Genomic DNA, 16,405 nt, shown 5'->3' with positions numbered 1-16,405 from the left:
CTTTGCGTATATCACCCCAAGAAGGCACCTAACGTAAACGGGACCCACTACACCCCTGTGGTAATTTCCATGGCCGTTAGTGTATTTAAGTCGTTTTCCGCTATTGCAATGGATGGCAAGGCAGAATTTTGTACCGTAAAGTACCGATGGCCTGATCTGCAATCAGCTCTGTGTTCGAAACATGGTAATTACTAGGGATGGTGTGAACGCGAGGTTCACGTTCGCGTTCTGTGTGTGAACCTCGGGAATTTAGAGGTTCGCGTTCACAACAGAACCTTTGTAGGTTCTACACTGTGAACCTTTTTCATATATTTCAATTTTCACTTCATAATGACATCCTTGGTTCGAATTTATTGCATTTCAACTGCGGACCACTCTATGAATGACGCCGGCAGCATAAAAAACAAACTCAAAACGAGCATGCACTTTCACAATCTCAAAGATTTTACTTGCTTTGTTACAAAAGTTTGCTCGAAATATCCAGCTTTCCGTTTGTGAATATTTAGTGACTCTCTGATGTGAGCTTGACCCGCAATCACACAACATCACGAGCGACATACATAACATGTAGAGAGCGAATGATGCTTATTCAACCAATCAATGAGATTGATACCGTTTTTTGATGTAACAAATCTAGCTAGCGTATGGGGTCAATCTTCACTTCATATGTTTACTGTATCATTAAAACCAAACCCGTGCGATTAAGGTGTTGGCTACAGCTGTATAACTTTTGGGGTAGCCTAATATCGGTAGCAAGTGTAAAAACCTGTTTTACACTCTGCTCAATATCAAGGTAGCAATACTCAAACACCGAATACATGACATGCCCGGTCTGGTCAAGACCGTTAAGGCGTAAGCTTAAATTCCCAGGCAACTCCTCGTCGAAATTATTGGCAAAGCGACGGATGATATTGATTTTATGGGAATATTATATCATTTGATTGCCTCAGTTGATACATTTAGCGACGTTTAAAACGCCAAAATGTACTTCAGCATTGTGGCATTATATGGCCCGAGTCGTCGCTAGGTATCGTGTACATTAATATAGGCTATTACTTCATTGAAAGATAGGGTTGGAATTGGCAATATGACGTCACGTGACGTCACGAGGTTCACGTTCGCGTTCACACAGAACCTTTCAAAAAGGTTCGCGTTCACACGAACCTGAACCTTTCAGAGGTTCACACCATCCCTAGTAATTACACTGATTTTCTACCAATGTGATTACAGTGTCTGAGTGATCCCAGGAAACAGCTAAAAAAGAAAAAAACATCCTAATAGTTTCATATGTGATTAAATAGTGTGTATAAGGCCATATAATGACAATGTCCAATGTCCATTCCCATGCCCTAAGTATGAAAAACACATAGAACACATAGGCAGATCAACATGCGAACGGACCATTTGCAACATCTTCCGGGTCGTATCTATCCAAGAACCTCTTCGGCTGTCCCCACTCGGTGCTGATCATTACATTGTGTCTCGGTTGATACCAGAAGTCATAACCGAACCTGGTGGTATGACCTGGGGCTTCCCAATTCCCAGTCAGCTCAAAAGTGTCGGAATCAAGCAAGACGTATCCAGCTGGGTAACAATACGTATTATACATTTCAATAATTATCAATCGTGAGGAAGTCAGGCACTTATTTTAACAAAAGTTGCAATAAAAAGTTCCATTTATATATTTTTTTGATTTATTATGGTATGAGATATTCAAAAGGTTCCGTCTCGCTTAGGACACCATCATATGATGAAGGACTTCAAATTTAAAAAAATTGATAGCATTGAGGAGCAGCTAACACTGGTAAAATTTCGAAACAAAAATTGCACCAATATATTTTAATGATTGATTTAGGCTAATTTAGGGTTGCTGAATCCGATTCCGTGCTCAGAATTTCTCCATCACGTCAGATTTTTTTCCGTATGAATTTTCTCATTTTTATAAATTAATCAAATTACGGCTTTCATTAGTGACGTCACGGTAAGCATACAACAGAAATAAATCAAATATTGTCATTGAAATCATCTATTGTTCGCGATTAAAACCTGGGTTGTTGTAGTAGAGAATGAGTGAGCCTTCGGTGAATTTGAATCCAGAGATTCTCTATCTTCGTCCAATCAGAATCTTTTTTCGACCCATAATATTACACTGGTCTACAAATTAAAACAGATTTGCTCAAAAAATTTTAATCATTGACTTAGGCTAATATTAGGTTGCTCATGATAGTGTTGCAATATTATCCCTGAACTACTTTCTACTTTACAAAAAACTAATTGCAAACGCGTAATTAGTTCATCCAGAATACTGTTCAGGTGGATATTGAACTAGTTGTTAAACATTATCACTTCCGTAAGTACTGCAAGTAGCCAATATCTACTTGAGTACCTCGAAAAAGTAGAAATATTCAACATATGTAATATCTCTAAATCGTGATGTGATTGAGCAAAAGTAACGCCAGAAGTCCTGGCGCAAAACTAGTGTAGACCAGTGTAATCAATCACATATCTCTTTAGTCTTTGTATAGCAAATCAAAGAGGGAACTAGAAATAGTTTTACAGCATGTTTTATAAATCACTACCCTACATTTTGTGCAATACTTGATAAAAGTTGCAGTAAAGAGTAGCATGAAAAATAAGAAAAAGTTACAACATCAAACTTTCACATCATACTACACAACTTTTGAGTACTTAGGAAGCTCTCGGAAGCTAGAAAAAAGTTGCAAAAGTAGCAAAAACTTGCCACATACTTATTATACATAATATTATACTTTCCTCTCGAATTTGAGGTACAAAAGTTATATTAGTCCGTAAGTGCCTTATTGGGCAGCTCTCCGTAAGTGCCTTATTGGGCAGCTCCTAATAAGCACCTTTTTCGTTGCCTTCGGGATCCCCGATACAACTAATCATAATTTTCCCTCCAGGTATGCAGTGTGTTGTGTGCGGAAAGGCCAATCCAGTCTTTTTATACACTTCCTCAGGCTCGACAATCTGCAAGATATTACATGCGATTCATTTACCTCCACGATACCCAATAGCTCCCTACAAAAATACGACCCCCTGTAGCTAGGGTTGCATTTAAAACAAACATGTTTAAAACAAGGCTCAAGTTTAAAACGTGTTTTTATTGTTCTTTTTTTAAATCCATGACGTCACGAATATTCAATTGCGACGTCATAATGGATTGGCATTGACAATGGAAATTAAAGGGTGGATATAGCTCCCTCGACGAAATATCTTCACCATTAATGTTGAACCGACTATTTTGTGGGTTCCAACCATCCCATATCGATATACGTCGGCTATATCGGGTGGTGACTGTCCGTAGACCCATGCAACATGTTTTTTAGAAAGTATTTACACTATTATGCCATAATTTTACAACTTGAAAAAAGTCGCAATTTTTTTAAAGGGCCTTTGTTTTAAACACTGTTTAAAACATGTTTTAAGCATAGTGTTTTATATCACCGTTTGTTTTAAATGCGACTCTACCTATAGCGCTTGGCCAAATCGAGCACCTGAGTAAGTCGATTTTGAATCCATAGTATTGGGCTTCGAGTTGAATCTGCCATTCGAGTATCACTCATTATGATTAGGGCGGGGCACAATGATTCGAGTACTCGAATCTGAATCGAGTATTAATTTTAATGATTCGAGTCGAGTAGTAAAAGACGATTTTTCGAGTACTCAAATTTTACGCTCCTCACAGCTGAGTGTTAATTAAATTAACTAACGAGAATTATAGTTTTGATACTATTTTCCACTGAGGAAGCCTTGGAACCTTGATTGGCCGTGTCGCAGCATACGAGACATAGTGCAAAGCTACGAACGTTAATGGAAATAACACATTTCCGAAGTCATGATCAACTCACAACATTGTCTAGAAGTGCAATGATATCGGTATGGTCGAAATAATACCTAACTATATTTAATGTGACGGAAAACAGGCATTATGTTATTTGTGGTGGCATAAAAGATACCTATTTGAACTCTGACATAGTACATTCTTTTGTGACGTCATAATGAGTGATACTCGAATACTCAACTCGACTCGAAGCGTAAAACGTGATTCAGAATCGAATCACTCAGGTGCTCGATTTTGCCTAACCCTAATTATGACCTCATAATATGATGATTGACGTGGAAAATTCATATATATTCCCTTCGTGCAATCTGTTCCACGTCACAAACCGAGGTTTACATCCCTCCACGTGAAAAATAGTATCGAAACTAAGGAGCGTATTACTTCATTCAGTCAGTTATTTCAATCATCATTCACTACTAGGCTGGAATCAGTTAGTACTCGTCCTACCTCATACAGCTTCACTATGCAATCAAGTCAAGGTTATTGTCTGGTCCGAAAGTCCGGTCCTTTTTCACCTCGAGGACCGGTAAAATTTGGCAGACCGATGGACCTTAAAAAATTGAAATCAACCCCAAATGTAATGTATACAGCCGCTTTTCTCCAAGTATGGTACTGGAGCAGGAGTGGTCAACCTTTTTGCTATTCACGGCCACAGTTCGATTACTTCTACGGCCTACGGCCGCATTCCAATGAACTCTCTGGACACACAATAATACCCATGTTAAACTGTCCATTTCCATTTCTGGTGAACTCCGGACTAGTCTACTTTTTCATATCGTCTTAATATACGCATCGAAATCGCTACATAGTTGTCATATTATAAATAATGACTGGGACCGGTTATGGTCACCCGAGGCGCGAAATTTTTTTAAGATTCACGAATGAATTTCGTCATTAATATTCGTAGTTTCAAATATTACTGTCAAATAATTATCCTTTCTCAACCAAAGTGATTAGATTGATCGTTAGAGTTGACGGAGGGAGTGTTTCCGAAAATTTAGAGCAGATGATTCATCTTCGGGTGGGTAATTTTTAGTATAGTCACTTTAAGACGTGCTGTTATTTCTTGACCTCTCATCAGGATTGTCGGTATAGTGGAAATGTATTGAAATCTCCCAAACGTACCAGAAACAAATTTCTTTCGTGAGGAGCGCACGATTCCAAATTGTTATTTCTATATGGAGTGCATCATTTTCCTCCGCTGTTCGCATATGTACTGTGGGGCTCAGATAGCAAAGGGCGCTGCGACTCTATTAAAATCGAAAAATGAAGTCGCATTGAATCGCGCCTAGCGGGAAGTAATTTCGGGAGTCAATTCGTAAAGTCAATTTTCGATGGCCGCCAACACATGCTAATTGAATTATACGTGTCCACTACAGTGATGAGCAGATAGTGCTTTTCGAGACTCCGAATCCCTCCGACAACTTTAGTGCCTGAGGAAAACTCCCTCCGACTCCGAAGAGCTCAATCCCAGACTCCGAAATACTCCGATGAATCTTGTCAAGTATCCGAAACAGTGGCAAGCATGGTTCATGGCACACATGGTACAACATGGTACATGTGATAATATGGATGGCCTCATAGTATTGTTTACTCTCCAGTCCCCAATTGCAGTGCAGATGGCTGATATTTATGCACTTTGCAATCATTTTTGCATGTTACCCGTCATATTACAACTTTACAAGGTGTCAACTGTCTGTGTTTTTGTTTGTAATCATAATCAATAGTGTGTTCTGGTCCGAGCTATCCAAAGATATCGGAGACAAAAGTTACAATACTGCGAAATTCTCCGAAAAAAATCTGTAGTAAACTCCGACTCCGCTCCGACTGCCACAAAATCGGCAAAACTCCGCTCCGAATCCACTCCGACTCCGCTCCGATGCTCATCACTGGTCCACTAGGGTTGTCCAAAATTTGGAAAATCTTAAAAAGTCTCCGTGATTGTGTCTCATTCTATATATTATTGATGAAAAACAACAATTAGCCTCAAAGAAGCTTACAGGAAAGCCGTCAAGATTTCGGTCAAAACGTTTGAAAGTAGCTGCTCAAGAATAGGCGTGCCACCGACCATAGAACGGCGAGAAGACTAGTAATCAAATAAGCACGGCTCTTGATTGGCTAATCGGCTATGCTTCAATGATCACAGCAGCAGCAGCTTGCTGATTAGGTGTTAAAGAAGTCTGCTACCGACGGGGATTCTTAGTGCGCATTGTTAGTATTTTGGCAGGTGATGATTTAAGATTAATTCAGGACATGTTGATTTACGAAATACATGATGAACAAACAACACCTGCTTCACAAAACCTTTTACAGCATGACTGCTTTATTGTGAAGGAAACGGCTGAAGCCTACATGTCGTGTTTTCATCGAGATAAAGCAAAGGCGCTTATGCAAGTGTTGAACGAATTCCCCGTTTAAGAAGGGATCCATCAGTGAATACAAATATAATGCTAGATTATGACACTATACTTTGTGTGATCTTATCGGACCCAATTTGTAGTATATAGCTGAAGTTTTGAAGGTTCTAGGGATCGACTGAATCGGCCGGTTATGCTTGGCAGTTATACTTACAGCAAATTGAATTCACTTATAAGAGTTGGCAAAGTCCTTAATGATGCTGCAGAAAAGAGATCTAAGGGAAGCACAGGCTATGCGGGATATGATATCCAAACTATGCTGGATACTATGCAGCATAGTCTGTGCTTTTCTTCACACCTCTTTTCAGCGGGATCAATAAGGACTTTGGCATATCATATCCAGCATAGCCTGTGCGAGTGTGCGTACATTACCACCTCTTTTCTGCATTATCAATAATGACTTTAACAACGTCTACAAGTGCATTAAATTTGCTGTAAGCATCTGATAAGTGCCAAGCATAACCGGCTGATTCCGCCGATCCCTAGAGCATTCAAATCGTCACCTATATACTACAGCTTCAGCCCAATAAGATCACACAAAGTATAGTGTCATTGTTAAGCTTTATATATTTGTATTCAATGATGATGGATCCGTACTGAAACGGTGAATTCGCTCAACACTTGCATAAGCGCATTTGCTTTATCTCGATGAAAACACGACATGTAGGCTTCAGCCGTTTCCTTCACAATAAAGCAGTCATGCTGTAAAAGGTTTTGTGAAGCAGGTGTTGTTTGTTCATCATGTATTTCGTAACTCAACATGTCCTGAATTAATCCTAAATCATCACCTGCCAAAATACTAACAATGCGCACTAAGAATCCCCGTCGGTAGCAGACTTCTTGAACACCTAATCAGCGAGCTGCTGTGCCGTAATCATTGGAGCATAGCCGATTAGCGAATCAAGAGCCGTGCTTATTTGATTACTAGTCTTCTCGCCGTTCTATGGTCGGTGGCACGCCTATTCTTGAGCAGCTACTTTCAAACGTTTTGACCGAAATCTTAACGGCTTTCCTGTAAGCTTCTTTCAGGCTAATTGTTGTTTTTCATCAATAATCTATAGGATGAGACACAATCACGGAGACTTTTTAAGATTTTCCAAATTTTGGACAACCCTAGTGTCCACGGACGCACAAATCTCTTTCTACGGTCGCAGGTTATAGACATCCCTGTACTAGAGAGTGAAATTTAGATGGTTTTCTTTGTAATTGAATATGTTTATGATGGTATTCATTTGATTTTACGGTAGTGTCTGCTGAGTGCTGTGTCGAGGTAAAATTGACTTGCCCAGATAAACGTAGGCTAATTTCGCGCCGAAGGCCGTGGATTAACCGACCGTGTCAATTGCCAACTGGGATAATATTATTCTTTTCGACAATATCTAGAGATGAAGCGTTTTAGAGTATGACCAAGCACCTTGTCGAGCTATCTTGCACATTTCCAACTACTACCAGACGTAGCCTCCTACGAGTACATCTGGTTACAGCGATACCTGGCCATCCACAAAATTAATGAATCGAGAACAAATTATCGTGCGGATTCCGCGGTTAAGCGAGTCAGCTCGTCATCGGAGACAACTTGAACTTCAAGTGTAATCGAACATGTTTCCAGACCTAATCTTACCTCACGAAGTTCTGCATCAGTTTAAAATTTGACATTTTTTATTCTAACTATAGACAAGCCTTCAACATCTTGCATCTTGAAATTTAGGTATAAAATCTTGATATACCTCGCGGACCGGCAGGAAAGTCATCACGGACCGGTACCGGTCCGCGGACCGGCGGTTGAGAACCACTACTCTAGAATATATTACTTCATGACTTACTTGGAAATCCCTACTTCTACTTGTACGTGACGAGAAAAAATTTGACGTTGCTTCAACTTATGCTTGAGTAGGCTACCAACGTTTACTATCTCTGAGCCCCTGCGATAAAATGGTTAACTCGAGTGGGAAGCGCCAATTTACATATGAAGGATTATTTCATCGGAGTATTCAGAAAATCGTGTTTCCTAATTCATATCCACTTCTGAAGCACCATCCGTTCACTTCCGGTTCAAGTCGGAGTCACACGTAGCCTATACATTGAACTTCCCTGTGCTCAGGAGAGAAGGGGAACCGTGGGTTTGAATGCATCGACCCGATACAAAATGACCGGAACGGTTGGAGCATTATTACAGACCAATCACACAAATCTGTCGCTTACCTAATGGGCGCGACCCGCATTGACACTGACAAGGGAAGTAACACGCTTGTTACCTTAAAAAATCTTGGCGCTTTGGGATCTGTAGCAACGTCAACGGCGTGTAGGCGAGATGAAATAAGACCGGGCAGAATCAGAAGATTTCGATTCTTCGACGGATCGCCAAAGCAGCTGCTGCACGCGTTCCAACCGGAATGGTGAATTTCGTCATTCTTGTTCGGCATTTCCAGACGATGAATTACCTTTCGACACACGAAACATAGTCAACACAAATCATCAGCGATTCGTTTGATAGAGGAAACTCCTATTTTGTGGTATTTTGAGATAATAAACTCGTCCGGGGCAGTTTTATTTGCCAGCCGCTGTGCATTGTTATTGATATTGAAAATGGCTCAATGTGGCGCTTATGACAATATTAGTCAGGCGCGCCGCAGTGAGAATTTTCAATTTTGTATCACAATTCAGGTGATTATAAATGGATTGAATAATCGCATTTATGGCTAGAATGAGCTAAACGAGCAGTGACCGCAGTTATGACCGGACCAGAAGGTTATAGGCATATATGTTCCGAATACTCAGCATCATTTTATTAATTTATTTTTATCAAATCAATACACCACACGTTTGAGATATAATGAAAAGATATAGGCGGATGACGAAACGACTTGGAGTAGTCTTTTAACAGACACCCACCTTGGCCTACAGCATGTAAATAGAGGCATGCACTCTGGATTTATAAAAACGTAAAAGTAAGCGACAAAAATGAATGCTGCATGTGTCGGTAGGCGAGGTCGATATATCAGATTGTGGCCATGTTTAAACTTAAATCGATCAAAAACGATCGATGGCTATAGGATTTTTTGCATGCAGCGACGAAGTGATCCGATGTCCCCGATACGTGGCATGGATCACGTACCATGCCAATTCAAAATAATTGCCCTATCATAATACAATGCATTACCACAACATGTCCGTGAATTGCCGTTTAATAGTTTTAAAATGGACATATACCCCAATACCTTTTGTTGTCATATTGACACTATTGCCTTACCTCGCCCTGACACTGCTTTGTCGATTTGGTACTTTCTTTTCCTCTTTCTTAACTTTTGTTTAAACCAGGGGTTGGCAAACTACGGCCCGCGGGCCGCATGCGGCCCGCAACACCATTCTGTGCGGCCCGCGAGAGTCTAAAGAAACTTTTTAAAAATATTAATAAAATGCGTACTAAAAATCGAATTAATGCAGGGACTTGATCAACTATTTCTTAGTATATTTCACCATGGTGATTCTAAGACAGTGGTTCTCAAACTGGTGGGCGGACCCCCCTTGGGGGCGTGAAAGCCTCTGAAGTGGGTGCGAAGCTGAGCTCAAATGAAAAAAAATTTCGCGCTTCGCGTGATTTACATCCGATTCAAAGTTATTGCTCTGTATTTAGTCTGAATTACATATTTAAAAATCTCTCATCCACAGTCGTAACCTTCCATGCCATCAAACTACCCGTTAGGTTTGCTAGCATCCTGGTTGCGTTTTGTGATATGACGATAAGCGGCGCGAAATCTATCACCATCATAAGAAGGAGGGACGTGTCTTAAAAAGTTTGAGAATTACTGATCTAAGGTAAATACTTAATATCACAGCGGGATAGCTACATCGAGATTGACATAATTTGGATCACGATCGGGATTTCAGATTGGCCAATCCATTTTTAATTATTCCAGTGTTGTGTTTATAAAAAAAACGATTAGGGCGTGTCTTAGGTAGCTTCGTTTGTATGCGTAGAATTGGGTATTTATATTTTTTCTACACAAATAGTAGAAGCGTGTTTGAAGCTAACATGGTTATGATGCTGTCAGCATTGTGCGTCCTGGAACTGAACCAAAAGTGGACTTAGTAAATCTATGAACAGATCGCTGCTCACAGATTTAAATTTCAATCCTGTTTTAAGAATCGGGCCAACCGCGACTTTCATCTCTAGAGTTTTGAGAAATTGGTTATTGAGGTGCGCCAGCCTATGAAATCTCGACACTATATGTTTCTGACGCGTGTATCATCAAAGCAATGTTTGGCTTGTTTTAAATAAGCACTTACGTATATTATCTCCATGTCCTCACTATATAATCAAATATCAATATTGCGTTTTCGTTTATAATCCCAATTTTATATAGTGCGGCCCGCGAATGGATTCAGATGTTGAATGCGGCCCGCGAGCTCAAAAGTCTGCCCACCCCTGGTTTACCTGGTTCAGACCAGTTAATCAAAACAAGATCTCTCTTTCTCTCTCTCTCAGACGAAAATCATCACCTCATACAATAGCTAATCAGCACATGTTAACCAAATTCGGTAGGGAACACATTATCTCTTGACAAATGAGAAATCTTGAAAACGTTATATTTTGCATATTGCTCTCGCGTGCACTGCACACCGCACAGGTCGCCGAGCGAAGTAACACTGTTGTTTGCTTGATTCAGTGGGTCCCGACACCGTTCAATCCAGTAGTTTGGAGTTGGTATATCCTTCGAAGCTCTCGGAGTTATTACTACAGGCGAATTGCTACAGTCCAGTATAGTTACCTGAGAGAATGTCGGAGAATCCTCGTCAATATCAACTGTTGCCAGATAGTCATGTGCATCGATTGGAGTATTGCTAAATCAAAGACGGGTATGATAAAACCATGTTATGTTCCGTATAAAAGACAATTATCTGGAGCCGGGGCATCAAACTAGGAATTGGTGATGGGTAGAGATGGGGGAAACGAATCCTAATTAATTCGAATTGGACAGCATCATCCACGAACAGAACTGAATTAAAATCATGGTAATAATTGCAAATATCGATGTTCCACTCACTTTTGACCTAATCAAGGGCGGATCAACCGACTTGTGGTAGGCCTTGGTCCCGACATTTGTTTGGAGCAGGCGGTCACAAATCAATAGACCAAATCGACACTGACCCCTCTAAGCAGATACTGCCGATCATGAACTGTTGACACCTACCGGTATATGCACGGGATATAGAGCAGCTTTTCCTTCGGCGCATTCATGGCATCTTTCGGTGTCGCATATCCAGGACCAGTTTTGCAACAACCGTGAGTTTCCGTTGTCGCAGCTGTAAAAAATTGTGTCGTAATCTGAGAACTATTGCATGCATGTGTCTTAATGGTAAGACGAGTTGGTTGGTTTGCGCCACTAAAGCTACGGTTATGTACTGCAATTTTACGTCAAACTCACCAGTATATTTTCTAGTTCCAGAATGCGGTTCTTGAGATTGAACAAGGAACGCGCTTTTATGAGTACAATGCCTTGTGAAATACGGTGTGGCATGTATGTTTAAACGTTTATTGATCTTATCCCACACCGTATTGACGTATTCCGCATTTAACACATTTACAGTCGGCTTTTATACGATATCAATAACAAATGCACTTTAAAGTGTATCAATGGGCAGGTCAGGGTCTTCCAACCGTTTCGTTTGAAGGTTGAATGTGTAGCGTTAGTGTACACTATATACAGCAGAGATGAGCATGGATTATGATTAGGATCTGCGAAAACCGATTTAATAAATTTTGTTGGATTAGGATTGAATTGGGATTTCAGATTTTTTTGTAATGGATTACGATTGGATTGGAGTTACCCATTTTCGGGGAGATTGATGTCCTGTGGCGAATGGCGACAAAGCTCTTCATGTACTTTGGCACTCATTATGCGATTAGGATTAGAATAGAAATCTAGAAAATTTCATGATTAGGACTAGAATTAGGATTTGAAGATTCGGATTTGGATTGGATTAGGACAGGGGCGGGCAACATACGGCCCGCGGGACGGATCAGGCCCGCAAATGGATTTTAAAGCGGCCCGCTGAGAGTTTTCGGTCTTACATGATAATGTGGCCATGAAACTACTTGTTCAGTTCAGGCGGTCTACCTACATTTGCGACCATGAAAATGAGCAGTTCCAATCTAACTGACGCTCACGTGCAGTCTTTACCACGGGCTTATACGTCTGACGTGTCACCATAGTTAAAAGAACTTGTCGACAACTTTGATCGACCATAGATGTCATTGACTTCAACAGCTATTGAAGTATATTACGTTAATAATTCCTTAATAACTGTTTTTGGCCTTACTGTATCGAATTAGGAATCCGGCCCGCCAAGTACTTCATTTTCCTATATCCGGCCCGTCGACTGGAGAAGTTGCCCGCCCCTGGATCAAGACATAGGAATTTCAAATCCGCTCATCTCTGGTGTACAGTCGTAAGCATAGGTATAGTAGGCTGCGTATCTAGGTGATTGCAAAATGTCATCGTATATTGCATGGATTTGACTTGTGTTCCGGTTCTGATGATCTTCGCAAGGAAGAGATATGAGTATCTACTGCCCATTGTCGCAGCCTCACAGTCACAAGTACAACTATATTTCAATGTCGACGATCTTGGATTAAAAAGTGAAGTAAATACTTACCCATTGCAAACCAAACTTTGTTTCAATCGATGAAAACTCAAAACCTACAAGGACCAATGAACAGCACTGAAACAAAATTCGCGCCCCTTAATTAAAGCATATAGCACGTCGACTAAAATACCGCTTGATTGCTAATAGAATGAGTGCTTGGAGAAATTCTTGAACCAATGCCAGGTTGTACATGTACACTGTACAGTGTGTACAGTATCATGTTGACAAAATTCATTATAGTAGCCTACATACGTACCGCTGCCGACCTGACCTAACAACGACCACGCAACAGAAATTTATTATCGATAACGCACAGGATCAAAAATATCTCTAAATTTGATCAACATGCATTTCGACAACTTTGTTGGATTTTAACCAATCAATATCACCTTTCAATTGCAACACTAAAGGCCTGTTACTCGCTGACACGTTACTACCTTTTAAGAAAGTGTACTAGTTGTCATTTTGCATGCACCGTCTGCCGAAATTACAGTAGCAGTTTACGACATGGATGGGCAATTTGATTTAGCACAGACTGACTATCTCTGAATATCTGAGGCTACAAAAACACATCTGAGACATGTATTCGCGTGTGATGATAAATGTATACTAGCAGCAGCCTGATCAATGATATCGTGAGTTGAGAGAAAGCATTACGCATAAATCATAAACATGAAATTTAATTCCTTAATAAAACGTGATCACATTAGCGTTGCTATAATTCAATCATAGATAGTTTTGTGTATTTTTCGTGTGTGGTCATATCGATACCTGCTCAGAGGCAATAACAGATATCAGGTCCGCGTTGATTTGATCGGATACGCATGAAAATTTATTGCATCACGAAAACCGGAATGGTTATATGAAGTTTTTTCAAGCACGGAAGAATGTATGCTTAAACTCATGCGCGTATATGCAAGTGGAGATATGTTCTCTATAAACTAAGGCCACTGATCTATTCTTTGTGACGTCCTGAATTTTTAAAGACGAATTTCGGGTCGCAAAAAACTATAGAGAAATTTATACAGGTTGGTGGATTGTATGTTCAACAATAATATATTGATATGAATATGATGTAACGTGGTGCCTTTGTGTGGCCGTGCTCCAGCTTGCACGGCGTGTTGAAAATTCTACTATCGAACATCACACTGGTTTGAGAGGACATGGAATTAAAACTCGTCGGTGTATAGCTTTCAGGGGTCGGCAACATGTGGCTCGCCAGCAGCATGCAGCTCTTTCGCGCCTCTGCTGCGGCTCTGCGTTGGTTTAATAAATGTATATTGCATGAATATTAATTCTTACGAAATAACATTTATCTTTAAATACTTCCTTTTTTTAGAAAAAGTTCTAGTTCCGTTTTCATGCTGTGGGGAAGCAGACTATCCAGCACAGTATAAGGCGCAACTACTGTACGACATTGTATTTTCAAATTGAATATAACGTATAATGAGAGATCAGCAAGTTTACGGGCGTTTGCTCGCAAGCCTTGTCCACAACAAGCCTAGAACACAGCAACATTTCAAACACGTATCAGCCTAATCGTCAGACTTGTACAAACTACGTGGTTTTCATGAAGCGCAACTAAAACTACAACTACAACTACTCAATTTTCAAAATCAGCAACTAGAACTACGACTAGAACTACTCAACAAACCGTTAGTTAGTTAATTTGTATAAGTCTACCTGAGTAGCTTTACTTGTATTCCCAAAGATTACAATACATACGGTATGCACACATGTGTTAGACTTTTGTTGTGTGACTCCCTGAAAATTACGGGTTACCCGAATGCTTCTAGATTAGCGTACAGGGCAGACCTGGGCATTTTACGACTCGCGGGCCAAATATACGGACTACTATACTGAGAAGTTCGTAGAAAATTTTGCAGATAAATAATATATGTACCAAAATACCCTATACTTCATGTTTATTTGCGAAATTATTTGGATTCACCTTCGAGCTTTTTTCCGTTTTGAAAATTTTTGTTTCACTTTCTGCAAGAAAGTGGATTATAATAAAATAATACACATCGAATCATTAAAATTGTCATGAAAAATCATCTTGCGTGCCACTTTTGTCGCGCGTGCCAGGGGTAGCCGATATTCATAACAAAGTCGATATATAACATGGGTTGATTTAAATCGGGATTCTGACATAACCACGCAGTCATTCGGCTGAGGCTGCGAAAAGACGAATTCGGAAAACCTGCCAGTGAAATTAACAAAACAACAGGACGATTTTACCGAGCTACGCACCGCTCGGGATAGTGACCCAGCTGTAACATCCCATACAATTTAGTGTCTTAATATAAGGACGTGTCTATGCGTTGTTGTGATTAAAAAGAGTTAACAATATTTCTTGTTTACCATTGTTTTGAATGATTACGTGGGATAAATATTATACGTTATACTTTGACTCTAAATTCCTAATTGTCTCTAATAGTAACACATCCATCCATCCGGAAGCTTGTGTTAACCATGTAATTCATTGCTTTCAATTTACAAATTAATACACCACCGAATATAGTGCAAACTATTTACTTAGCTCGCCAACGTATTTCCTGCCTGTCATTCTCAGAAAACAGTTGCCCATCTGTGACGTAGTGGCTTCAAAATCATCAAAGGTTAGGAACCGTACGGAACTGGATTTCATTCACCTAAAGTCACCACATTAATTTTTATTTTATCGGAAATATCAGACATTGCAAAAGAACGGGGTTTCGAGTTCGAAATGGGAGAGATTCCGACCCCAAAACGCACTGACTACGCCACAGTTAGCAGTGATGGCTCTGAGCGAGTAATGGCTGCACAAACATCATTCAACAGAACACCGGCATCTCAATTCGCCCAAACCACGACATTACTGCACCACGACGCACCAAGACATATGAAGTTTAAGGCCATGTAACATGCGACTCCGAGAAGTGTGCCAGGACGATCGGCAGCAGGAAAACCTTGGCCGAAAAGGACTGCCCTTATACTGACCGAAAACTTCGATATATATATACAATACATAAGTAGCAGCAACAGGTTGCAGGCTGATGTGTGCTCCGGTTTATCACCCTATAGGGGACCAAGACCAACGTTTGGGAGGGGGGCTGACAAAGTGCTGTTTCGGTCCTGGGTATAGTGATATTCAAAGGCTCTTATAGCATATTTATCTTTGACCAAAATGATTAAACCTCTGAATGTTCGTCGCACTTGACGCTATACATTAATTGTCGGTGATCAATATGTTTTCATGAACGCAGCGAACATAACAACCTTTGTAAAATGTGATATCGTGTCTGGTGTGCGCAATTTTAGATAGCACAGCCACCCTGAAACAGTTTCAGCGCACTAGCTACTTAGTTGGGGATGTTCTCAGCAAAATGTTTCTCAGTATAGATATACTATAGTAATACCGAACCACTTTAGAGTGTGAGTGCCTATTTTAGTTTAAACAGATTCAAAATGAAGCTCTCTAGCCAAAAGGATATTT

The 16,405-nt window shown here is 40.2% G+C and overlaps 1 protein-coding gene across 2 annotated transcripts in view; it reads right to left on the bottom strand.

Annotated features, from left to right (window-relative positions):
• The window catches only part of LOC145442567 (methanethiol oxidase-like), a 66,795-nt gene that overhangs the window by 7,294 nt on the left and 43,096 nt on the right, over positions 1–16,405 (bottom strand). Inside the window, exons 1-6 of one of the 2 annotated variants that reach the window (XM_080320513.1) lie at positions 12,937–13,007; positions 11,472–11,583; positions 11,049–11,121; positions 8,535–8,720; positions 2,868–2,988; positions 1,402–1,584 (exon numbers count right to left, since the gene is read on the bottom strand). In XM_080320513.1, the coding sequence (XP_080176639.1) occupies positions 1,402–1,584; positions 2,868–2,988; positions 8,535–8,720; positions 11,049–11,121; positions 11,472–11,583; positions 12,937–12,940 (679 nt within the window). In that variant the 5' untranslated portion in view covers positions 12,941–13,007. Of the gene's footprint in view, positions 1–1,401; positions 1,585–2,867; positions 2,989–8,534; positions 8,721–11,048; positions 11,122–11,471; positions 11,584–12,936; positions 13,008–16,405 lie in introns of those variants that run through there. The other variant, XM_080320514.1, reaches the window with a different exon arrangement.

The sequence above is a fragment of the Botryllus schlosseri genome, chromosome 7 (assembly GCF_051294905.1).
Source record: "Botryllus schlosseri isolate E-star chromosome 7, Bs_hap1, whole genome shotgun sequence".
In the NCBI taxonomy this organism is placed as follows: domain Eukaryota; kingdom Metazoa; phylum Chordata; class Ascidiacea; order Stolidobranchia; family Styelidae; genus Botryllus; species Botryllus schlosseri.
Note: the sequence above shows the minus strand (reverse complement) of the source record. Positions and strands in the feature narration are given on the sequence as shown.